The sequence below is a fragment of the Lepus europaeus genome, chromosome 23, assembly GCF_033115175.1.
Source record: "Lepus europaeus isolate LE1 chromosome 23, mLepTim1.pri, whole genome shotgun sequence".
Taxonomy (NCBI): Eukaryota; Metazoa; Chordata; class Mammalia; order Lagomorpha; family Leporidae; genus Lepus; species Lepus europaeus.
In genome coordinates this window covers 4481458-4507439 of record NC_084849.1, presented here as the reverse complement: position 1 = coordinate 4507439, position 25982 = coordinate 4481458, and the positions used below count along the sequence as shown (strand labels likewise).

At 54.7% G+C, this 25982-nt stretch overlaps 1 protein-coding gene across 1 annotated transcript in view; it reads left to right on the top strand.

The window, feature by feature from the left end:
• The window catches only part of LOC133752336 (transmembrane protein 132B), a 374345-nt gene that overhangs the window by 114797 nt on the left and 233566 nt on the right, over positions 1–25982 (top strand). The window contains exon 2 of the mRNA XM_062182828.1: positions 19500–20391. Within this exon, the coding sequence (XP_062038812.1) occupies positions 19500–20391 (892 nt within the window). The remainder of the gene's footprint in view (positions 1–19499; positions 20392–25982) is intronic.

Here is a 25982-nt window from a genome sequence, read left to right as displayed (position 1 = left end):
CACCCCCCCCGAGAAGCCAGAGGACAGCACGGCCTCCTGATTGGCAAGGAGCCTTCTGCGTTCTCATCCAGTGCGGGGTAGACGGTGTGGCTGGGTGAGCAGCGTTCTCAGCCCAGGCAGGAGCAGTGTGGGTGAAAAGCTTCCTCCGCGGCCCCGGGCATGTGTTTCTGGTACGGATCACCTTGTTTCGGTCTAGCTGGAAGAAGCGGCAGCATTGGAGCAATGATTAGAAATTAATCTGTTCATCAATATATTTACCCACTAAGTATCCAGAGAATTACTGTTTGAATTCATGGATTGTAGCATTTGAAAATTATTGATCAGAGATTGGACATTTTTAGGAAGAATTTGAGAGATGTGGGCCCCTGTTCTCTGACGGAAGCCGACTCACTTTTATGATGAGAAGTAGGGTTTGCCTCTGTGTTCCGCCTCCTGGGCCCTTTGTGTGTCAACCTCTAAAGGGATGTTCTGGGTTTTTTGTTTGTTTTTGTTTCCAGCTTTTCAATTGGAACTTTCTGGTTTACTGTTTTGTGGGAGTTTCGTTTGTTTCTACAAAAGTTGTGGGATCACAGGGAATGCCGTGGGCTCTGCTTTTGCTTGCCTCATGGAGTGAGTTGTGGGTATACGAACATTTCTCATATTGGAAGCAGCAGCTTGACTGACAGCTCAGAGCCTGTCTCTCTGGCTCCCTGGGTCGCTGTCCAGGGTCCTGATCCCACCCTGTGGCCCTGCAGCTCTGAGCTCCATGCTCAACACAGAATATTCCCTGGCGGTTCCTGGCCTCTGTCCTCTCACCACACTGTCCGTGTGGAGAGGAAGAGTCCCTACAAGGGAGGCTCTGGACAAATCCAAGAGTCTCTGTCTCCCTTAGTGACCTGGACTGGGTCACATGTTCATTTGTCTCCCCAGGGAGAGAAGAGAAATAGATGTTGAGGAGACAGCTATCAGATGACCAGCAGTACGTTAAAGCACCGTCAAGAGTCCAGAACGTGGCCGGGCTCCCATGCCGTTGAACTCCATGGGAGTCCACTTGTGATCTCATTGTTTTTGGGGAGCAGAACTATTCGCACCTTGAGTGATTGGTCTTGGGCTCAGCAATCCCCAACTCAGTGTGGCAGATTCTGCTGAAAAGGCTTCCCGCCCTCCTCATTGACCTGTTTTCAACACAGGCAGTATGAGCTCAAAATGGAGCACATTGTGACACTCTGTCGTCCTGGCAACCTGTGTGGCAAACATCAGTTTAGAGCCATTTGATTGGGGTGGGGACAGGAATTAGGAAATGAGGGGATTTGAATGGAGCTGAAGATTTGGCTCCAGACTCTGTAGGAAATGTGCAGCGCAGTGTCCAGGCAGGACACCACTTCTGTCCACAGGGAGTGGGCTGGTGTGATCAAGAGGAGGCTTGGGACAGGACCCACAGGGAGGTCCTCTAAGTCCCATCCGCTTCGCCCTCCGCAGCTGCACTTGTTGACAGTCACTGTTCTCCACGCTACCTTCCTCATGTCCTGCTCCCACACCATCACCAGCATTGTACTTCCTGCCACTGCATTGCCCTGGAGACTGACTGCTGAGGCCACCAGCGCTGGTGACAAATGCAAGGGCTGCTCTCAGGCCGTAGCTTCCTTCCCTCCCCACAGCACTGGGTGTGAGGGCTGCTCCCTCCTTCTCCAACGCCTCTCTGGGTCTCCGCTGGCCTTGCTAACACACACCTGCTCTTCTCCCTATGGCACTGGGTGTGAGGGCTGCTCGCTCCTCAAACGCCTCTCTGGGTCTCCGCTGGCCTTGCTAACACACACCTGCTCTTCCTCCCTGTCCCCTCGGAGGCCCTGTCAAGCCTTCCGCATGTAGCGGCCACTCTTCCCAGCTCTCCTTCCTCCCATTCTGCATCTTTGACTCAGGGTCATTCATCCCAGTGACTTTCACGCCCACCTTGCTTCCAGTGATGCCCGAGTGCCTCTCTCTAGCCAGAGACGTCTCCTGAGCTCCAGCTTCAGCATCTAGCCCATGACCTCCTGAGTAGTTCTCCTTGGAGGAGGGGGACATGGACCAAAACTCAGTGCTCCTGCCCCCAGCGGTGCCCTTCCCCGCCTCAGTGCTGGCCCAGCCTCTCATCTGAGACAGCCCAACCTTGCTCTCTATTCTCTTTGCTCTCCCAGCACTGTTTCCCCTCCCACCACAGCCAGTTCATTTCCCAGTCCTTCCACACCTCTCATGTCTTCTCTCCATCCACTGTGCTTTTCACAGTATGGGGCGTTGCAACTGGAAGATTAAGTGCTGGTCAAACAAAAACATAGGATCACAGATGCGGCAGCCATGATCGTGGGTTGGGCCACACAGGGACAGGCTGTGTTTGTGGGGGTGCAGTCCTTCATAGCACGACACTTTCCAGAGAGTGGCCACTACCCAGGCAGGAAGGGGGTCTTGGAGAAGGGGTCGTGTGTTGAGGTGCAGTCATCAGCAGTGCCATGGTGGGGAGGGGGGGTCTCTGGGCCAGAGACCTCTGACGGCAGCTGCAGCTTGGGGTCTGTTATAGCCACCCAAGAATTTTTTCCTATCTGAGTGACAGGTGTTGGGTGCACTTTCTTGTGGTATGCAAAGCAGGCAGGCTCTAAGTAGCTAGAATATGCTTATTTGGGCTACATTTGAAACAGTGGGTATGCAGAGCTTCAATTTTGGCACTGGTAGGCTTGGAGCTAGTGGTTCTAGCATGTTCCGAAGAAGTACACATACAGGGGCCAGTGTAAGGCGGGTCTGCTCTGGGCCCACGGATACGACAAGGTCACCTTCTGCTGCAGCCCACCACATCGTCTGCGCCTCCACGCTCCTGCTTCCAGTCCATCCTCCAGTCTTTCAGGGCCATGCTTTATGAAGGGATACCAGACGGGGCTCGAGCCCACCACCCGGCCCTGACCACGGCTCTCCCTTGCTGTGTGGCCTCAGGCCCGTCTCCTGATGTCTCTGCGCCTTCACTTAAATCTGTAATTTTATTGTTGGTGATATTGGCATGAATATAGCAGGATAATGTCCCTTCTCACGGGATTATCCATTTTCCACAAACTTCTTGAAGTAGCCTCTGATCTGCCCTTTACACACTTTGTGGAAAATAGAGTCAAAAGATGTTTATATTGGTTCCAAAAACTTTGAAATTCATGCACACTTTTTCCATGGTATGCACATTGTGAATTTTTCTGAAAAATACTATTTATTTGAAAGAGTTACAGAAAGAGAGAGGGACAGACAGACAGATCTGCTGCTGGTTCGTTCCCCAAATGGCCACAATAGATGCAGCTGGGCCAGGCCAAAGCTAGGAGACTGTAATCCACCTTGGTCTCCCACATGTGTACAGGGGCCCAACACTTGGGCCGTCTTCCACTGCTTTCCCAGGCACATCAGCAGGGAGCTGGGTTGGAAGCGGAGCAGCCAGGATTTAAACCAGCACTCGTATGGGATGCTGGCATTGCAAGTGGTGGCTGCCACAGTGCTGACCCCTTCCATGAAACTTTGAAGATCATTTGTATATAGAATTTCAAGTTTTTTTGGCACCAGACATCTGTTATTTCCATTTCCCCAAGCTTTTTTATGTACCCTTGTACATGTGAACACATTTAAAACCTGGTAACACCTGTATCAGAAGATGTCAACACAGGTTCGTGCAGGAGAGTGGGCACTCGCACAGAGTAGGCACGGGGCGACTCCTGGTTTCTGCCGTTGCCGTTGTTGCGTCCCCTGTTGCGTCAGTTCCTGGGATGCTGCTGGCAGTCAGCTTGTGATAATTCCCAGCCAGCCAGTGCTGGTCTTCTCCCGCACTGAGCTCCGGCAACAGCTGACCCCACCAGGCAGTCTGACAGCACATCAAGTTTCTTCATGGACGTTTGCCTTCTCTCTCCAGTCACAGGTAGCTCCACAGAAGCAGGCTGTGCCCTCTGCTCCATGTCACCATGTTGTTGGAGTGTGAGCACGACTGTGCTGAGTCGTTCACTCGGCACACTAAAAGGACTCACTATAAAGGATCTTCCCTTTCTCCTGTGAGCCCTCTCTCTTGATGTTTTTAATCTGTGCCTTCACATCATTCTAAAAAAAAGAAAAATGAAAATCTCAAATGCTAGCATGAATTTTAGCCATTCATCTTTTTATTGTGCATTGCCAGTTTTCAATGCAAAGATGCGAGCAGTTAACCCACATACAGCACCTTCGAAGTCACACAATTCATTCCCTGTAGCACAAGCCATGTGCTTCGTTTTCACGAGAACAAGGGGCTGCTGCCTAGTCCTCACCCAGCCCTCTCCCTGGACCTGCTTGTCCCCGTCCCTGAGGCTCTGCCAGCAGCCCCCGGCTCAGCTTTCTGATGAGCAAGAGGTGCCGAAGGGAAAGGGGCTCTGGGCTGTCAGTCTTTGCTGCTGCTCCTGTGCCGTCGTCTTCAGTGTGGGGGCTTGGCTGCTACAGGAAGGAAGGAGCCACACAGGTGAACACAGAGCTTCCTGACTGGTTGTGGTAGACAGGAAATCTTTGCCTTTTTGTCTGTCTTTGTGGTGAGAAATACAAAGGGAAAGAGTGGCCTCCTAAGCTGTCAGTGACCCTGAGGTCTTGTTGCAGATGCCACATACCTACCTGTACTTGGTTTTTAAAAGAGACGTATTGGCCGGCGCCGCGGCTCAATAGGCTAATCCTCCACCTTGCGGCGCAAGCACACCGGGTTCTAGTCCTGGTCGGGGCACCAGATTCTGTCCTGGTTGCCCCTCTTCCAGGCCAGCTCTCTGCTGTGGCCTGGGAGTGCAGTGGAGGATGGCCCAAGTGCTTGGGCCCTGCACCTGCATGGGAGACCAGGAGAAGCACCTGGCTCCTGCCTTTGGATCAGCGTGGTGCGCCGGCTGTGGCGGCCATTGCGGGGTGAAACAACGGCAAAGGAAGACCTTTCTCTCTGTCTCTCTCTCTCTCACTGTCCACTCTGTCTGTAAAAAAAAAAAAAAAAAAAAACAACATGTATTGACTGGGGCTGGTGTTGTGGTATAGTAGGTCAAGCCACTGCCTGCAACTCTGTCATCTCATAGCGGCACTGGTTCGAGTCCCAGTTGCTTCACTTCCAGTCCAGCTCCCTGCTGATGTGCCTGGGAAAGGATTGGAGTATGACTTGGGGCCCTGCACCCATGTGAGAGACCTGGAAGAAGATCCTGGCCCAGCCCTGGCTGTTGTGGCCATTTGAGGAGTAAACCAGAGATGGAAGATTGCTCGCTCACTTGCTTTCTTTGTCTCTCTCCCTCTAATTTTCAAATAAATAAAGTATAACGCTGATTTTCAAATAAATAAATCTTAGAAATGTATTAAAAAGTATTTATTATCTGAGAAGCACTGTGGCAGAGAGAGAGGGAGGGAGGGAGGGACAGAGAGAGAGAGGGAGAGAGGAGAAATCTTTCATCTGCTGGTTTATTCTCCAAACTCTCCCAGCTGCCAACTGCCGGGGCTAGGCCAGACTGCAGCCAGCAGGCTGGAACTCCATCCGTGTTTCCCATGTGGGTGGCAGGGACCCAAGTATTTGAGCATCATCTCTGCCTCCCAGGGGCCCCAGCAGGAAGCCAGCTTGGAAGCAGAGGGAGGAACCGATCCCCAGCACTCTGATAGGGGATGCTGGCGTCCCAGGAGCAGCTTCACCTGCTGCGTCACCACACCCACCGCTCCGTCACTGCTCTGAATTTCCAACTTTGTGTAGACTTGCGTGGCTTGGATTGTTTTGTGAGTTGACTCATCCTTTATTTCAGCGATGAACAGAGAACAGGAAGACTAATCAGGGGCCAGTCTTTGCAGGTGGACTCCACTTGGGCATTGCTGTGCATGTACCGTCACAGGTTGGTCATGGAGTCATCTCATGGTACGTCCCGTGTGACACAGAAGGAAACCAAACCTCAGGGGAAGGACCGACTTGTCTCGGGACGTAAATCCAGCTGGTGGCAGACCTGGGGCTCCTGGCTCTCGGAAGCCTCAGCTGCCTGCCAACCCCACCACCCAGAGCTGTCAGGGTTACTTAGTGAATCTCGCTCTCTTATTTAAACAGTCTCCAAGGTGTCCAATTTAGAATAAATATAAATGGAAATTAGAACAAGGTCATCACAATCTCCCACTGTGTAACAGCTGACGGTGCCTATAGGAGATCAAGATCGCTGTCACTAAGAGAGGTATAGTATCTGTTTAATGACGTCTGGTGCTACTGGGAGCTCTTCTTGTTGATTTCACAGCTCTCGGCTGTGCGTCTCTGACTGTTGTTGCTCCATGCTCTCAACAGCAAGGTGTCCATGAAGGAAGAGCTATGCAGTTTGTTCCAACTTTTCTGTATGAGCAGGACCCAGCGCTGCAAGCTGTGTGATGCGTTCATTGCCACTGTGAGTTGCTGTAATAGATGCACTCCCAGCAGAGGCTCAACACCCTGAACTCATCCTGAGATGATTTCTTGCCATGTGCAGCGTGGGTGCTCACGTTTGGCAGGGACATGGGCTGGTTAGATGTGCCCTGGGCCCTCGGCTCCTTCTCCCTGCTGGACTGGGCCCCAGTGTGATAGGCCACACTTTGGATCATGTCTCCTTGGCCAGAACTGGCCCGGTGGTGACACTGGGATCTAGGAGAGGCCGGGATAGTCGCCGGCTGAGCATTCACATACAGTGCAGCACATGGCATAGTGTTCAGGGGCCTCCTCCATGACCCACTGACTGGTGGCTGTCTCTCCATACAAGTGCTGATTGATTGATTTATTTGAAAGGCAGAGAGACAGGGAGGGAGACACACAGATCTTCCATCCACTGGTTCACTCCCCAGATGGCCTCAGCGGTTGAGGCTGGCCCAGGGCGAAGCTAGGGGCCAGGAGCTTCTTCTGAGTCTCCCATGTGGATGGCAGGGGCACAGCTACTTGGGCCATCTTCTGATGCCTTCCCAGACGCCTTAGTAGGGAGCTGGATCAGAAGTGGAGCAGTTGGGCTGGGAACCTCTGTGCCGCCGTGCTGGCCCGGTGCCTTACTCTTTACCAGGGGTGGGAAAGCATTTATTCTGTCAAGGGCCATCTGGAGATTTATGATATCATTCATAGGCCATGCAAATTATCAACTTAAAAATCAGCCTGTTGGGGCCAGTGCTGTGGCGTAGCAGGTAAAGCTGCTGCCGGCAGTGCCAGCATCCCCTATGGGCACTGGTTCTAGTCCCGGCTGCTCCACTTCTGATCCAGCTCTCTGCTATGGCCTGGGAAAGCAGTAGAAGATGGCCCAAGTCCTTGGGTGCCTGAACCCACATGGGAGACCCGGAAGAAGCTCCTGGCTCCTGGCTTCGGATCTGGTCGTGCGGCCAACTGGGGAGTGAACCAGCGAATGGAAGACCTCTCTCTGTCTCTCTGCCTTTCCTTCCCTCTGTGTAACTCTTTCAAATAAATAAATAAATCGTAAGAAAGAACTCGGGATCTTTCTCAGAGCATTTAAAAAGCAATCAGCCTGTTGCAGATATATTGACTTCTGAGTCCCCCTTGCAGTTGCCTTGGCAGGGCCAGACCAGACGACTTTGTGGGCTTTCTCCGGCCTGCGGACTGGACGGTGCCTGCCCTGCTTTAGGCTAAGGGTGCTCTCCTCCTCCACGGCCAATTTCTGGTGTCTGTTTGATGCTTCCTCCAGCTTGGCTGGCTTGGGGCCTGTGCAGACAGAGCCTACTGATCCTCAAAGCCGTGTGAGCCTGTGGTGCAGATGCACCTGCCGGGGCAATTGTGTGTGTCCTTGAACTCCTTCCCCGAGGCCGCGGCATCAGTGCTCCTGCTTCTTGTTCTTCCACAGCTCTCCACGGTCCTCCTGCCTGGGCTTGTTAGGTTACATGTGCTCACCACGCGGGTGCCATCTCTTCTTCCTTCTTCTCAGTTAGGACTGTGTTTGGCTGCAGGTACCCGTAACCCTGGCCACCGTGGCTACAGCACTTTTTAAAAAATTTTTTTTAAAGATTTATTTATTTGAAAGGCAGAGAGAGAGAGAGAGGAGAGACACAGAGGAGAGCGAGGTCTTCCATCTGCCAGGTCACTTCCCAAGGGTCTGCAACGCCCAGGGCTGGGCCAGCCCGAAGTCAGGAGCCAGAGTTTCTTCCCGATCTCCCACATGGATGGCAGGGACCCAGGAACTTGGGCCACCTCTGCTGATTTCCCAGGCCATTGTCAGAGAGCTGGATTGGAAGTGGAGCAGCTAGGACATGAATTGGCACCCATATGGGATGCCGGCGCTGCAGGCCACAGCACCGGTCCCTCTGTTCACTCTTGGATCTCCTGCTATGGCTTGCTCCCATCTTCCTGCGTTGCTTCCTCAGCGTGTCGCTTTGGTTCTCATGGCTGCACAGCGGCTGCCCTCTCCCTCCCTCTCGGGATGCAGCTCCAGCACCACTGTTGGATGGCTGGCACTTCTCTGGAGGGTTAGTCCGATCTCCTTCGAGAAGAGTTGGATTTTGAAGAGTTAGACGGGGTAAATACCAAGCATTCTGCCTCCTCGGCAGGAGGCCTACCGTGAGCAGGTTCCCAGCCGCAGAGTTCAGCCCTTCCTTTGCCGGTAGCCCTGCTTTTCACCCTGTCCTCGCTGAAACAAAAGCAAACGATGACAGAAAGGAATCCACCTGGTACCAGGGGCGTCTGAGGATAAAATCCTTAGCACGGATGGAAGAAGAGAATGCGTGGATGAAAACCATGTTGAGCACAAAACTGCAGAGGTGCCCTGAGCTAGAACGTCCTGTGCGCACTACAGAGGTACCAGGTGGATTCCTGTCATCGTTTGCTTTTGTTTCAGCGGGATGTCTGTGGCGCAGCAAGGGAGGAGCCAGACCAGGCTTCCATGTAGAACCACGTCCCATGGCTTGCTTTCTAAAGGAAGCGTGTCAGTGATTCTCTTGGAGTGAACGAGCTGCACACGTTCCTCCTAGAAGACTGAAAGATGCATGGGCGATGCAGCAGGAAGCTGACAGCCTCGTCATCTCCGCACACAACCTCACCCTGGCTACAGTGTCCACTTGGGGTTTGGTGTGGGCATCTTCACAAGATGGGCCTAAAGTTAACTTGGAAGAAAGCAAACAGGCAAGGCTGGCTATTGGAGCTTGGTGAAGGGTATCAGCCCCTCTGTGTTAGTTTTATAACAAAATGGCACAGAGGGGCTGGCGCCATATGAGCACCAGGTTGAGTCCTGGCTGCTCCACTTGTGTTCCAGCTCCCTGCCAATGCATCGGAGAAAGCAGCAGAAGATGGCTCAGATGCTTGGGTTCCTGCCACCTGTGTGGCATCTCCAGATGGAATTCCAGGCTCCGGCTTCAGCCTGGCCCAGCCCAAGATGTTGTAGCCTTTTGGGGAATGGGCCAGTGCTTGGGAGATCTTCCTCTCCTCTTTCTTCCTGTCTCTCTAACTCTGCCTTTCAAATAAATAAATGAACCTTTTTTTTTCTTTTAGAAAAGTGCCACAGATTGGGTGGCTTACATCACAGAAGCTGTTTTCTCGCAGTCCCGGAGGCTACAGATCCATGCCCAGGGTGTGGGCGGGACTGGTTCCCTCGCGGGCCCCCATCTGCCTTGTGGGTGGCCACGGTCTCCCTGTTCCTCATGAGGTCATCCCTCTGTGAGTCCCTGTCCTGAGCTCTTCCTAGGACAACGTCATACGGGATTAGGACCCATACCAGTGACCTCATTTTAACTAATTATTGTTTTAAAACCCTTATCTCAAAACCCAGTCACAGTCTGAGGTATGGAGGGCTCAGGCTTCAGCGTGAACAGTTTGATCCATGACCCCCTTACGTGATAAACCGTGTTATGAGTCCACACTGATTTCAGCTGTGATGTGTGGGCACGAGTGAGGTCACGGAGAAAAGGGGCTAAACCGATCGCTCTTGAGCAGACCCTGGACTTACCAGGGCTTAAATCTTTCAGACAGTACACATCGGGACTTGTGGGGAGGGGCTGCGCACCCCTGGTTCGGGGGAAAGTGGCTAGCTATTTGGGAAAAAAAATCTCTAAGACCACGGCTGAGGCATGAACCAGAAACACACGAGAAGAGTGGGTATCAGTGGGTGTAAGTGAATCGAAAGTGGTGAGCATGTGTGCCTCTGAGGCTCAGTATTCAAGTTTAACGAAGATAAATCCAAACCATGACGTCAAATGCATTCCTTCCGCTGGGTGATTTCAGTGCACGCCAGTTTTAAACTTCTGTTTGATTCTCATTTCACGTGAGACACCAAAAGAAATTCCAGATGGATTCAGAAATTAAATATAAAAGTGTAGATGCTGGCGCCGCGGCTCAATAGGCTAATCCTCCGCCTTGTGGCGCCGGCACACCAGGTTCTAGTCCTGGTTGGGGTGCCGGATTCTGTCCCGGTTGCCCCTCTTCCAGGCCAGCTCTCTGCTGTGGCCAGGGAGTGCAGTGGAGGATGGCCCAAGTGCTTGGGCCCTGCACCCCATGGGAGACCAGGAGAAGCATCTGGCTCCTGGCTTCGGATCAGCGCGATGCGCCGGCTGTAGCGCACCGGCCACAGCGGCCATTGGAGGGTGAACCAATGGCAAAGGAAGACCTTTCTCTGTCTCTCACTGTCCACTCTGCCTGTCAAAAAAAACCAAACAAACAAAAACAAAAAAACAAAACAACGTAGATGCACACGCATGCGGACCCGTATGCCCACCGTGGAGAGGTGAAGGTATAGGTGTGGGTGTGTTTGATCTTGAGGTGTTAGGGAGGACTGGCTCAGCACAGAGGCCGTGGTGGAGATCATAAAAGAGATCAGTGGTCTTTTAACGTTTGAAGTCTCATGCGCTTGCCTGTGATCGTCTGTGTAGAATGTTTGCACCCCCAAAACGGGGGCCCACGTTCTCGGCCAGTTAACTCCTTTCAGGACCTCGGCTGGTCGAGAAGAAAGCACGTTCATGAGGACAGTGTGGAGGGCAGGGTTCTCGGGAGCCATTTTTCTGTCGAGCGAGGCCGCCCCACAGCAGCCAATGGCCCCTGGCCCCACGACTTGCTATTCTGCAGGACACCTGTGCTTGGCAGTGCTTTGCTGTTACAGGCTTGCCTCCTGTGGACCAGGGGGCGTGTCCCAGGACATTTCCCAGTGTACTGTGTGCATGTGTCATGGCCCTGAGCTGCCTGTCAGGAGTGCTTCACCTGTGGCTTTCCTTGTACGGGTGGGGTCTGCCTGTGAGCTCATGCTGGATTTGAGCAGGGGGCTCCGAGCCACCCTGCAGCCCGCCCTCAGAGGTGCAGCTCGTGCACCTCTGTCAGCAGCACGTGGTGGCCTGTAGCTGACTGCGTGGGTCAGGGTCCACCTGGGTCACTCACTAGCCGTGGCCCTCAGGCACGTCCTTAAGCTCTCTGTGCCTCAGTTTCCCCTCTATAAGTGGGGACAACAGTCAGATCCTCCTCGTCTGAAGGTCCACATGAAGGCTTGGGAAGTGATGACCACGGGATGCTCATATTAGTGTTTGCAAAATGGTCGATAATAAGAATAGAAGTTATAATGACGATGGCTCTGTTCTTGCCTTGCCCTTGTTTTCAGTTTTGTAACTTACAGTCAGCACTAGTCCCTACAGGACGTGCTGCACTGAGACTTGCCCTCAGGGCCAGCTTTTCTCGCCCCCGGCAGCATCACAAAGCACCTGCTCTGTACCCAGTAGCATCGCTGAGCTCTCAGAGTGCAGCCCGTCTTCCTGCTGTTCCTTTGAGTCATCTAGGAAAGTGGGCCCCACGAGGCCATTTGAATCAAGTGTGAGGGCGAGTAGATGTTCTCCACGCACCGCCAAGGTTGGAGCCCTGTCTCAGAGAGCGCAGATGCACCTTGTCTGACAGGAGCTTAGCTTTGTGGGGAGGCAGAAACGGGAGTTAATATTCCCTGAGTCCCACGTTTGTATTCCCTGTCAGTCTCCCCTTTACCTTAGCTCAGTTCCTCCTCCCCTCCCTCAGCCCTGATGTTATTCCTCTGTTCTCTATTTGGTCGGTCATTCCACAGGCTGCTGTGCCTGTGAGTCCTCCCACGGTGCCTGTTACCATTCTGCAGCCTCTGATAGACACGAGCCAGTCTGGGTTCCTAACTGCTTGTCTAAGGTCACCCACTCTTTGGGTTTTGCTTTGTACCCTTCTCTGGGACCTTCACGCCTCCTTCTGGGCCAGGTAAGGATAAGTGAACACCTGGAGCTCTGAGAATTAGGGTTCTTTTTCCCCCTGGCTTCCAAAATGCGAGGCTGAGCAGAGTGGGGGTGAGCAGTGCACACCCCAGAGCCTGTGTGCCAGGATTTCTGTCCACATCACCATTTGCTGTCTGTGACTTACCCCCCGGTGCCCCAATCTCTTCTTCTGTTAAATGGGATATGCCAGTTACTTAGCTATTGGCTCTTAATTCCAAGTCTCCCCTACTATTCTCTGATGTATAGTGTTGGTGCTGGGACTCAGCGGACCTCGTTTCTTTTGACCAGCTATTCCCTCTTAGGATCTGCCAGTGGAGGGATATGGAGGAGACTGCAAGGCTGAAGCAGGTAACCAGAGGTCTGTTTCTCCCTCTCTACTTCTTTGATGTCAGCTCCCTGTCCACTTCCTGTTTGTCTCTTGTCTGTTTCCTGTTTGCTCTCTGTGTACCTTCTGTCTGCTTTTTTTCTTTTATTATTTATTTCTTTGAGAGGCAGAGTTACAGACACAGAGAGGGGGAGACAGAGAGAGGTCTTCCAACCACTAGTTCACTCCCCAGTTGGCCACAATGGGTGGAACTGGGCCAATCCAAAGCCAGGAGCCAGGAGCATTTTCTGGGTTTCCCAGAAGATGGTGTAGGGGGCCAGACACTTGGACCATCTTCCACTGCTTTCTCAGGCTCTAAGCAGAGAGCTGGATTGGAAGACGAACAGCTGGGACTCGAACCAGCACCCACATGGGATGCCAGTGCTGCAGGCGGAGGCTTAACCCACTGTGCCACAGTGCTGGCCCCTCCTGTCTGCTTCTTATCTGCTTTCTGTTCTGTGAGCCCCAGCTTGGCCACACAGAGCTTCCCCAGCTTGAGGGATGAAAAGGATCTTGGGACAAGGCCAGCATCACTCCTGCCCAGTGGCAGCTGGTACTGGTGGCCTCCTGCTCTCCTCACTGACTGGTCTTTCCTGTCTCAGCCCATGATGTGTTTTATCTGGTTGAGAGAGGGCAGCAACTCATCTCCCTGTTCCCACTTTCCTTTTATACTGGTTGCTTTTGAATTCAGCAGTTGAGTATTTGCTGCCGATCTTTTCTGGTTCTGTAGTGAATGACTCATGTCTCAGATGCTGAGGTGGGGGAGGGTGGAGCCCATGACACACAGTGAAGGACACCATTGGAGTAGCTTTCAGCGGGGAGTTGCAGCTGGGCGTTAATGAATGAGTGACCGCCGTCGGTTGGGCTCCTCCATCCAAGAGCAGCAGGTGGTCCAGGTTGTTGCATTGACTCTTCTCCTAAGGCCCTGGGACATGGAAGGGTCCTTCAAAAAAGCAGAGAAAAATGCAAGTCAAATCTGTTTATTTTGAAAATAAATGTTGAAACCTATGTAGTGTCTTTCCATACTTTGCATTTTCCATCGACTTTTTGAAGACCCCTTGGATAAGGTTTATTGTTAATGTTCTTCTGTATCTATCATTATATTGAAGGTGTGGGCCATTGGCTGTTTCGCCAGCAGCTGGGTCGAGATAGCCTAGATCAGCTCTTCATATTTTTATAATGTCTGTGGGGCTCCAGGCTGGTTGCAGATTCCTGGGATGGGAGACACTGTCGCCTGTGACTGTGGGAGCAGTGACATCCTGACGGGGGCTACAGAGGTTGTGTCCATGAACCTGGCCATGTGGGCATTGAGCTCCAGCTCTTTTTTCTTTTTTTTTTATGATTTATTTTTATTTATTTGAAAGGGACAGTGTGTGTGTGTGTGTGTGTATCTATCTATCTATCTAGGGGGGTAGGGAGGTATCTTCTATCTGGTTCATTCCCCAACTGATTGTGGCAGCTGGGGCCAGGAACCTGGACCTCCATCTGGGTCTTTTGTGTGGGTGCAGGGGCCCATCCTCCACTGCCTTCCCAGGCCTGTTCGCGGGGAGTGGAGTGTCAGCTCCACCTGCTGCACTGCAGTGCTCTTCCCTGAACGCCCGCTCCTCACCCTGACCTCATGTGGCGAACCCCCTGCCCCACTGTAGAACTGCCTGGCCTGCAGTGCCCTCAGGCAGGGCCAAGGAGTGGCAAGGTTTTGGGTTTGGACAGAACTGGCTTGAACCCTGGCTCTGACCGTCGTCAAATTGCTTAATTTATCTGTGGTTCAGGTTCATCATTTTCCAAAAGAGATTAAGACTGCTCATCTTACGACTGCTGTGATGATCACCTGGCAGCAGGTAGAGACGCCGGAGCGTGCTGGCCTGCACATCGTGCGCTTCTCCTTTAAGTGGAATTTGCTCCTCCCATGTAAAATTGCGACTCTTTGCTCGGCAAACCTAGCTGCCAGCTTAGTGACCACAGTGATGTGATATTTGAGAAGGAAATGAATGGAGTGGTAGTGTGATGGGCAAATGCTGTGTTAATTAAAATGGTGTCTATGAACAGCCCTGAGCAGAAGCCAAAGAGACTCAGAAGGAACACAAGTGGATTTATTCTCTCAAGCAAGGCAGTTTTAATTGGTAGACATTCACCCGGCAAACATTTATTTAATTTCTCCTGCTAGGTACTGGTGATGTCGCAGTAAACTGGACGTCCGAGTCTCTGCTCTCACATACTAGAGAGAGTGGGTGTGGATAATTAGATGAGTGAGTCTGCGAAGGCTGATTTCAAGAGAAAGTGGCCCTGAAGAAATGTATCAGGGTGACGTGATTACTGGCTGGGTGTATGAGTCGGACGTTAGCCGAGAAAACAGAAATCACTCTAGTTATTCAGAAATCACTCTAGTCATTCAGAAATCACTCTAGTTATTTCATGTCGGGAGTTTAATAAAGGCAGTTAGTTATTCAGGTGTTGGAAAACTTGAGAAACCAAACTGGGGGTGGTGAGGCGCCACCCCGGCATGCTCAGGTAATGCACACATGAACCGTGGCCGGAAGCTGTTAGCATGCCTTGGCCTGGAGGGGAAAGGAGGATGTTGGGTTATCCGAGTCCGGAAGCTTAGCTGTCCAGCGAGGCCAAAACTGCTGCCCCAGGAAGCTGGGTGGGCAGGTGCCACCTCTTCCAGTGAATGCTGCAGGGTGGAGCCGGGAGGGACACCTGGTGCTCCCCTTCTTGCCATCCAGGGCTGCCAGGGCCTCCCACGGGCTGAATGCACACAGCAGTGGGGGCAGGGGGTCTTGGTAGATGTTGTTGCCTGCAGTGCGGAGAGGAATGGAGGGAGAGCGGGTGGTGCTGGCATGGAAGGGTCCCCTGAGCTGGGAAGTCCTGGGAGGAGGAGTCTGCTCTGCTCACACGCGGTCATGTGTGATGAGCATACCCAGCAAGCGTGAAGGGCAAGGAACGGCGTGGAGACAGATGGGGAACCTCGGGGTGGAGAGAAGCATGGTGGATGTTCTGGTCCCCGCCTGTGTCCCCAGAGGTGGCCTTTCCCGTGCCACCCTGCCCTGATTGGCGCTCACTAGGCCCCTCCCACCCCTGGCTCTCTCAGTGCCCTGCCTCCATGGCCCACAGTACTCGGGTGACGGGGAGTCCCCAGCTGTCCACCAGGGCCACTCTTTGACAGTTGGTGGATTTCCTCTTGCTGGTGGCAGGTGGTCACAGAGAAGGGGGCTGATTTTCGAGTCTGCGGGGTGCAGCAGGTACACGTTGTACCTCCCTAGGGCTTGGGGATACTGGCCCCAAAAGTCCTGACCAGTGCTTACGTCCAGGAATATTTTTTGTGTGCCCAGCATGGCAGAGGTGGTCAGCCTCTCACATGGGGTCCGAGGCTCCATGCCAGGGCTCCCAGGGCTCTCAGGGCTGTGTGTCACTTCTTTCCAGGAGTCATGAACCCTGTCTCCACTGCTCTGTCCGAGACTCTCCTTGGGGCTTCCTTGGAGCTGTCTGCCACTGCCATTTGCAGTCAGAGCTTCTCGAGTGACAGGGCATCTGTCCTATTCAGCCCCCGCTCTCTTTGAACCTGAACTTGGGTCTCTGCTTGGCTTGTATGGAGGACAGTGATGAGGAGTCCTTGTCAGCTGGGGCTTCTTCAGCCTTCCTCGTTTTGTGCCCAGGGCCCCCGCATTCAGCCAAGTTGAAAAAAGCTGCCTAGACTGAACAGGGCCTCGTATCACCCTCAGCACGTGGGCCACAGGCTCTACCTGGGGTGGGGGTGGCGCTCCTGTGTGACACCTTGGGTGAGGGGCGGGCATTAGTGTCTCAGGCCATGGCGCGTTCCTTAGGATGCAGTGCCGTGGCTTCATGAGTGCCGAAACGGAAACGGAAACGGAAACGTATTTGTCGCAGTCTGGCTCGAGGACAGGGGGGCCTTGGCAGCCGATGTTTATGAGTCTCCGTATAAACTCTCGGAGAAAACCTGTGCTGCGCTTTGCCTGAGTTAGGTGGGGACAGGAGCGTGAACCTCACATGGCTGCTTCAGGTAAAATAAAGGCTTTGGCTACCGCAGAGAGGGCGCCGCGTTAGCTTCCTTGTAAATCACTTTTTGAAAGGTGTGAAATGCCTACATAAGAGACCAAGAGGAGAGTGAGCCGGGGAAAACAGAGACGTTCAGTTCTGCATCCGTTTCCTCATTGTGCACGTGTTAGCGTTAACAGCCAGCCACGGACTTCCCCTAGCTTCCTGAGAGGGTGCAACCTCAGGTCTGGCGGTGTGTGCCTGCTTGGCGCAGCCGAAGGCCTGTCGGCACACACACAGGGCGGGGACCCCTGCCTCCTGGGCTCCGGTTGCCAGTCCATTCATGAGCTGATTCACCTGGAATTCAAGTTCCCTGTCTGGAGAGGGGAATTCAGTCAAGGAAAACTCGCTATTTAGGTTTCATCCGGAGTGGTGCTTCTGCTCCATGTGGCGTTGTCAGAACACAGGCTGCCCCTTGGTGGCGGCACCAGCTAAAGCTTCCTCTTCCAGGGGCCGATGGCTGCTCGCTCCTCCTGCCTTGTTGTTTGATCCGCATCCCGTCCACTCTGCCGGCACGTCCAGGAGGAGACCCGGAGGCACACGATGAAAGGGAGCATGTTGTGTTGTGTGTGTAAACAGGCGTGAGATAATTCCAGCAAAGTTTTGATGTTTTCTTTTTCAATTAACACGTTGTAAGTGTTTTCCTCATGATTTACATATTTGTTGGAATCATGGCTTTGATGGCAGTTTAGTATCACACACACGGTGTAGCTTTAATCATTCATTTAATCATTTCCCTAATGATGGGATTTTAGGTTGCTTCCAGCGTGTTGCTGTTATAAATCATGCTGGTGAGGCACGTATTTGCATATTAATCTCCCTCCCTAGCCCTTAATTCTTTAGAACAGATTCCTTGCTGAAGAGTCACTGGGATGGGCGTTTTTCGGGGGTTGTAGTGCTCAGCTTCACCAGTGCCCTGTGACCGTGTGCTGTGACCTCCTCAACGCTTCCCAGTCCCTGGGGGCAGAAGCCATGTCTGTCTCGTGCAGGCATGTCCTGGCATGCCACAGTGCTGGAAACACGGTAACCAGGGAGCACAGTTAGATCAGTGATCCAAGGACCGAGGGAGGGGCTCTCGCCTGCAGGAACTCACCACTGGGCGCTGGCCACCTTGGCGGCACCAGGGACACCTTGATTTCCGAGCACCTTGGAAAATGGACACATCAGCCCCCTCCATTGGTTGAGTCTTTTCCACAGTCTCCTAGCTACCGAGGTATCTCCCCCTCAGAAAGGAAGTGTAAGAACAGCCTTTTCAAGGCTAAAAACAAAAAACCAACCACAGCCGACACCGTGTAGATGAGTAGAAGGTTGTGTCTGGCTGGATTTGTAGTGGCTGCAGAACTGTACTCCCGTTAGTAGAGTCGATGGATGGGGTCGTTTGCCTTTTCTACGCCTGGTGCAGCGACCCCTGGGACACCGCCATCAGGTTCCATGTCTCCTCGCGATGGGCAGAGACCTGAGCCCCAGGCTGCCGGTCTGTGACGCTGGTGTCGGCTGCATTGGCTGAGCCTGGTCCTGGTGGGCTGCCTGCACGTTGGAGGGCCTTGCTGGGGGCTTTGCTGCCTGTGTCTTTTCTTCTGAGAGAAGCACACAGTAGGAAACACACATGCTCACATCTGTGTTTACATGGCTGTGGTGGATGCAACAAAACACGGTAGAAACTTAAATGGTGTACAGTGAGGGACTTTCTCTTTTGGGTTCTGTTCACCAAATGTAAATATGTACACATTTATATGTACATGCATCAGGTCTCAGGAGTTCACCCACATTCGTGGGCCATTTACAGTTTTTTATATATTTATTTTTTAAAAGATTTTTTATTTATTTAAAAGAATTACACAGAAGGAGAGGGAGAGAGAGAAATAGAGTGAGGAGTCTTCCATCCAATGGTTCACTCTCCAATTGACTGCAACAGCCAGAGCTGTGTGGATCAGAAGCCAGGAGCCAGGAGCTTTTTCTGGTTCTCCCACGTGGGTGCAGGGGCCCAAGCACTTGGGCCACCTTCTACTGCTTTCCCAGGCTACAGCAGAGAGCTGGATTGGAAGCGGAGCAGCCGGGTCTCAAACCGGCATCCATATGGGATGCTGGCACTTCAGGCCAGGGCTTTAACCCGCTGTGCCACAGTGCCGGCCCATAGTTTTTTATTCTTAATGACATATTGTTGGCATCGCTCAAGTTCGTAGGCTGCCTATTCCAGTGAAGAGTGAATGAATGGTTTAGTGCCTGGCCGACTTCTCGTATGGGTTACCATCATACAACGGCAATAGCAGGTGAATGTTGGTGGAGCAGGTCGTGTGGCGTTGTTCTCGGTGCATCCACCCCGTGAGGTGGAATTCAGACTGCTGCTCTGCTCTGTGTGAGCGCAGCTTGCGAGGAAGTGGCCGGGCCGGGCTCAGGGCTGGTGTCTGCCTCTGGCTCGTGCTCCCTTCTGTCTGCTCGCAGTCCTGAGTGGCCGTGCTGGGAAGGACCCGGTGGTGCAGGCGCTGCTTTCTCGCTGGTGATTTGGGAGGATTGGGAACACGGGCCTGAGGCGTCACGCGCGTTTCCCTGGGGATTGGGACTTTCTCAGTGTCCGAGTAGGTGTTGCTCAGCGGACGGGGGAGAGAAGCACACACAGCAGCGCAGTGAGGGGGGACCCTGCCACATGTGGGGGTGTGGGCCCTGGGTTGTGCACCCTGCCCCCTGTGGGGTGCGCAGTGGCAGGGAAGACTGTGGCAAGAATGGGAGGTGGCAGGACTACAGGGTCTGTGGTTACGGGGGCTCCTTCCCAACCTTCCCCAGGCTGTGTCGACGACCTGGGGACAGCTCTGGGTCTGTCTTCACAAGGCTCTCCCTGCTGTGAGACCTGGGAGGTTCACCGGGGAGGGGTGTGGCCTTTGTGGCGCTGAGCTCGGGACCGAGTGGAACCTGGTCCCATCCTTGCTTTGCTTTGCAGGGACTCAGAGCCGTGGGGCCGTGGACAGCCTGCAGAGGTTCTCCTCACTGCCCGCCTACCTGCCCACAAGCCTGCGTATCTCCCACGCGGACGAGGCCTTCTTCCTCAAGGAAGCCAACCAGGACATCACGAGGAACGCCAGCCTGCAGGCTCGGGCAGAGCCACTGTTCATCTACCGCGCCAGGAGTCCGCCTCTGCTCAACGCCAGCTACGGCCCATTTTGGGCTGCCAGGCCGATCCCGCAGGAGCTCCTGGTGCCCCCCACACCCTTCGGGAGTGCAGAGAACTTCCCCTTCAACTGGAAGCTGCGGTCCCACATCCTCGACAGCTCCATCTACTCCAACAGGCCCAAGGTGCAGACGCTGTTCTACGTGGCGGGCATGGGCTGGGGCGAGGACGACCCTGATGACCACCTGCCCTGCGTCAAGATGTTTGCCTTCCCCGAGACCAGGGAGGTGGCGGCCAGCTGCCGGCTGCAGGGGGCCCCGGGGCTGTGTGTGGCTGAGCTGGAGCTGCTGCCTGAGTGGTTCAGCTCGGGCCTGGACCTGGAGCCCGAGGAGGAGATCCCGGCCCTGCTGGGCGGCACGGCCATGGAGCTCTTCTTCACGCTGTATGCGGCTGACGGGGCTGGCCGGTGCCCGCTGGAGGAGGAGGACCAGTGGGAGAACAGGATCCACGCGGGCCCCGAGGGTGCCCCGCAGGCGCAGCCCGCCCGCGAGAGGGTCGGGAGCGTGGTGGTCTACCCCACCCAGGACGACCTCAAGTGGTCCCTGCTGAGCCTTGATGACAACCTGGCGCTCTCGGTCCCGCTGAACCTGGTCCGCGAAGGGGACACGGCCACCTTCTCAGTCTCCCTGACCAGTGGCTCGGCGGCAGACCAGTTCACCCTGAGGTAAGAAGACTTGTCTCAGTTGCCGACAGGCTGCCAGGATTGCAGCGGGCGTGGGGCCCCTGCCACGAGCACTGCTGCCGCTGCCTGCCACTGCCTGCCGCTGCCTGCCGGGAAGGCTTGGTGACGCGGACTTTGTCCGACGGCCATGGGCGGGGGCACCCTGTGGGGTGGACTTGGGCATCTCGGGGGGACGAGGAGGGAGGAGGTTCAGGGGCACAGTGTCACGGAGGGTGGGCCGTGTGGCTGTGATGACAGCGGCCTCTGAGTCTGCAAGTGACCTCAGCGAGGATTCTGTGCCCCCACAGAGAGTGGGGTCGGCTGCTATCTGTACAATGATTGCGTCTCACAGGGATGGCTCTTGGGTCCTTGAGACAGGCACTTTCGAGTGGCAGCAGACAGCCGGCCTGTGCCCATGGTCGTGAGATATAAATGCCTCGGGAGAGGGACGGCAAGGGCCTGTGGTCAGGTGTGCGCTAGCCTGGGCAAATGGTCAGTTCTCCTGGCCACACCGAGCTTTCTCAGGCAGGTACTTGGAGGGGCTGGCGGTGGTCCCTGGACACAGCCTTCCATGCCAGAGTTTGGTGGGGTCTGTCCATTCAGGGGCTCACGTGGAGTGGTCACGTGCTGGGAGTTCTGCAGGTCTCGGGGTTCAAGGCACTGAACAGTCCGTAAACTTGGCACAGAGCTCCATGTGACAGCAGGGCGGGGGTCGGTAAACAGGCCTTGGGGGCTGGACAGTCCCGGTGACAGTGCCGCTGGCACAGCAAGAAAGCAGCTGCAAATGTGGGTGTGGCCGTGGTCCCAGCAGAGGGCTGAACCTGGCCCTGCTCACCGAGCCCTGTGGTAGATAGGCAAGTTCAAGTTGAGTGGTAGAGGCTGCAGGGGCTCGCGAAGTCTCCCTGGAGTTGAGAATTCAGTTTGAAATCCAGATGAAGAAAAGTTGCCACCCGCCTCCAGGGTCCCAGGCAATGATTTCTCTCCACGCAGGCAATGCAGCTGCACCTGCTGATTACCTAGTAAAGTAGATTGGGATTTCTCCCTCTAAACGGGGAATCAAAAGTTTTCTGCTACTTGTGCCCTATTGAGTGGAGCCAGAGGAGCTCTCTGCCCGCCCGCGGGGCTGGGATGTCAGGATCAATGTCAGAGGTGTTTTTCTTTCAGAGCGAAGTAGAAACAAAGATGCTCATTTTGCGTTGGGAAGGTTGCAGTCGGCCCTACCTTACAGTAGTGTTTGCAGTTCTGGTTGGTTCCAAAGTCGAAAGGCAAGTGCAAAGTGAGAAGACGCATCCCCCGCTGCAGTGTGCAGGGTCCTGACCTCGGGGCGCAGGGCACAGCAGGGGCAGAATGCCACGCAGAGTGTTGGTGATGCCCTGCCTGCCTCGCCGCTCTGCTCCCACCGCGTAAGCCACACCTGCCTCCTCCCCTAGCTGCCCGGAACCCACCAGCCCCACCCCAGAACAGGGCACTTCCTCCGCTCTCTCTGCTCCCCATGTCCTGCAGGGCTGGCCCCTCCTTGCCACTTATGTCTCGCCTCAAATGCCCCTTTCTAGAGAGGCCTCCCCGACCACCCCTGAGCAGTCTGTACTCTAACCCGGCCCCATTACCCAACCGATTTTCTCCACAGCACTTGTCACCCGCAGAAATAAGCTGGCCAGAGTCTTTGTTCACTCGTTAGCCGTCTGTCTCCTGCACTAGAACATCAGCTTTGTGTGGGTGGGGACCTGAGTCCCCTGTGCTGAGAACCGAGCCTGACTTACAGGTGGGACTCAGTGAATGAGGAGCACACACACCTGGACCCGGCTGTGGGGCCTGGCACCGGCTCCATCGCCCTCGTGCGCAGCAGCTCAGCGTGCGGGTGTGTTTGGAGATGGGGCTGCTGAGGCCAGGGAGGGACCGGGGCCGGGCCTGGTGAGGGCGAGATTAGGACACAGATACCAGGTGGCGACGAGGAGCCCAGGAGAGGCCTCAGGAGAAACCGGTCAGTCCCGTGACGTCTGGGAGCCCCAAGACCTGTGAGACCGCAGATTGCCGTCCAGCGGCCCGGTCGGCATCCTTGGTGATGGCAGCCCAATTGCTGAGTCATTTTGTGTGGCCTTCGGATGATGTCATAATCTCCACGTGGCACTGGCAGAAGGAGAGTTCCCCACCCCTGCCTCAGGGCCTCTCTGAGGCTCAGTCTTTCAGTGCAGGGCCGAGCCCCTCCCTCACAGTGGTGGTCAGCTTCCGATTACTGGAACGGAATTCCCGAGGCAGGCTAACTTTTCAAAGGAAAGAGGTTTATTTAGCTCACCGTTTCGAAAGCTGTGAGTCCCAAAGCACAGCTCAGGCTGCGGCCGCGGCTGCCCTGACAGCAGCACACCGCAGCGGGAGCAGGTGTGTGCATCCGTATCCACGTGGCCTCTGTCCCCCTGCTCGTGGGGCCCCCACCGTCACCACCCACCCTGGTCCATGCCCACCTCCAGGGACCACACTCAGTCTAGGTCCCACGCTCTTGGTGCTGTTAACATGGGACTCTGGGGACTCAGTTCTGCATGCGTTCAGGAGACAAGGTGTATTCCAGCCACGGGACTTGCCTAGACCTGCTTGTGCTTGGCAGTCTTGGATGTCAGTCAGCTTAGACTCCTTGAGGCTCACTGGCTAATCGTAATTATGTGCTGGTAACGAGAACGAATAGAGAAAAAAAGAGCTCGTTGTGGTTTGGATGAGAGACGAGAAGGAGCGGCCATTTCCAGCCCTGCACACAGAAGCAAGTTGATTTTGGCAGCTCCATGTCACAGACGAATGCCGCGGGGCTAGGGTGCGCCGCCGAAATCCAAGAGATGGGCTGTACCGTCTCCATTGCCGGGCAGGATCATAAAGCCCCTAATAGGATCTGCTGACCGCGGGAACCACAGACCAGGCTGTAGGGGGGGTTATTTATTTGCCATCTGTATGTAAATTTTGCTATTATGGAAATTATGTCAGAAATTGTACTGCGACTAGATAGCACACAGTGTACTGTAATATTTAGCTAACTCACAAAAAAGCTGCCTCCCTGTACGTGCTTAGGAGGAGCCCAGCTCACTGCTGCTTCCTGTGAGAAACTCAGTCCCAGGCTTGGAGTCTAACTCGCGGTCAAGGGGAACAACGCACATGAAAATGCAGCAGCCGCTCAGAGATGGGGCGTGGGGCGCACCTTGCCTTGCTGTTCACTTTTAGAGTCCAGTGCTGCTTTGCCTTTCCCTTTACTTATTTAAAAATTTATCTTTATTTGAAAGGCAAAGAGAGAGAGAGAGAGATCTTCTGTCCACTGCTTCACTCCCCTAATGACCACAGCAGCTAGGGCTGGTCCAGGCAGAAGCCAAGAGCCAGGAACTCCTTCTGGGTCTCCCAGGTGGGTGGCAGGGACCCAAGCACCTGGGTGGGCCGTCTTCCACTGCTTTCCCAGGTGCATCAGCAGGGAGCTGGATAGGAAGTGGAGCAGCCGGGACTCAAACCAGCTCCTCTATGGGGAGCTGGCACTGCAGGGGCGGCTTAACCTGCTGCGCCACAGCCCTGCCCCCTACCCTGCCTCTGTAGTGACTCCCCAGGTGACTATAGAAGGCACACTCCATTGCTTAAGGACAGAAGTTTCTAGAATCAGTGAAAGGTAGTCACGGAGTAGAGAAAATCCTTTGCTTTCCTGCAGAGAGAAGCTGCACACACCTGAATAAATGAATCTGGACTTTTTTTATTTTTAAATTTTTGACAGGCAGAGTGGACAGTGAGAGACAGAGAAAGGTCTTCCTTTGCCGTTGGTTCACCCTCCAATGGCCGGCGCGGCCGGCACGCTGCGGCCGGTGCACCGTGCTGATCCGATGGCAGGAGCCAGGTGCTTATCCTGATCTCCCATGGGGTGCAGGGCCCAAGCACTTGGGCCATCCTCCACTGCACTTCCTGGCCATAGCAGAGAGCTGGTCTGGAAGAGGGGCAACCGGGACAGAATCCGGCGCCCCAACCGGGACTAGAACCCGGTGTGCCGGCGCCGCTAGGCAGAAGATTAGCCTATTGAGCCGTGGCGCCGGCTGAATCTGGACTTGCACTCGATACCAGCTGTGGCACACGCGGTGCCTCGGCAGGTGAGCGAGTGGCTGGTGACGGGGCTGTCCCTAAGGAGTGCACAGCCCACGCCGACACCAGGCATCAAATTTGACTCAGCAGGGCTGTGGGTTTCCATAGCAACGTGACTGTTGTCCGCTGTGTTCCTTGAGTTCTTCATTCCGTTCTCAGCCATGCCCCTCCCATCTCCCCCCCCCCCCCAAGTTGCCAGGTTCTGGAACGATTTTTGCATTAAAATCGTCTCTGAGACCCCCACTGTCAGTCTGCTCTCACACAGGGGGACCACCAGTGACGGGGGAGGCTCAGGTGACACCAGTGGGAGCGGTGGCATCGAGTTCCAGGGTGTGTTGGAACATGACTGTCGACTTCCGCAGTGTCTCTGGGGTACCTGGTCTCTGGCGTCCCCCAGCCTCTCCTGATCGTCTTGTGGGCTGCTTGGCTTTTGTTTTAAACAAGGAGAGGCCGCACCCTAGGCTGGGTGCCCTGGAATCCAGTGGCATTTTTTCGTTGTTGTACTTACCACAGGGTTTGCTTCTCTTCATGGAGAACGATCTTTTCTCACCCCACCTTCCATTTCCAGTATTGATATCTTGCTTCCTCCCAGAAAAAGGTGTGTGAACGCAGTGAGCAGATTTAAAAGGAAATACTAAATAAGCAATAATCCAAGTGACACCAGGAGAAGCAAGAGGGTGGCGTGGTGTGAGGACGCTGAAGGCCATGGGTGCTGGCAGACAGCAGTCGCGGGTCAGCTGGCTCTGAGGGGCCACTTGTGTCCCCTCACTTGGTGGCCTGGCCCCAGTGGCAGTGGCCGGGGTTAGGGGCTGTGTAGCAGCTTCCTGTCCTAGTTTCCTCACCTCCCAGCTGCAGGGGTACGGTGAGGCCAGGGAGTTCCCTGTCGGGGTGAAGCGCCCAAGGAACGCAGATTTGCCCCCTCCCCCTCCTCCTCTGCTTCCCTGGCTGAGTCCACTCCAGGAAGTCCACTGCTCCTGGGGTGGCTGAGTGTCCTTGCAGGGCTCTCGGGGTTTCACGGGCCAGGTGCACACACAGGCACACCTGTGCACAAACTGCAGCCATCAGAATGATCAGGAAGCACACTCCACGTCACGCAAACACCTGGAGAGGAGAGGGTGAACCGAGTGACCGCTGCCTAAGGCCCCCAGAACCCGGTTGCAGGTCTCTCCATGCTCTGGGGTCTGCAGTCAGCAGAATCCTTGGGGGCTGGGGGTTGGGTTAAATGCAGTCACCCCAGCCACACCCACAGGTGAGAACCCCTGACGGGGCTGCCCCAGGGCACACATGAAGAGAGAACCCAGAGTGGGGCTGGAACAGGAGGGCATTCTTCCTGAAGGAGGAGGAGCGGCGGCACCAAGGGAGATGCAGGGGGGCCAAAGGCAGCCGCTGGAGTGTCTGGATCCTGGGTGCGAGAGGGGAAGGCAGGTGCAAGTGGGAGGGGTTGTGTGGGACAGCCTTGGGAAGAACGGTCACGGCCTGAGAATCTGGAACCCAGACACTTC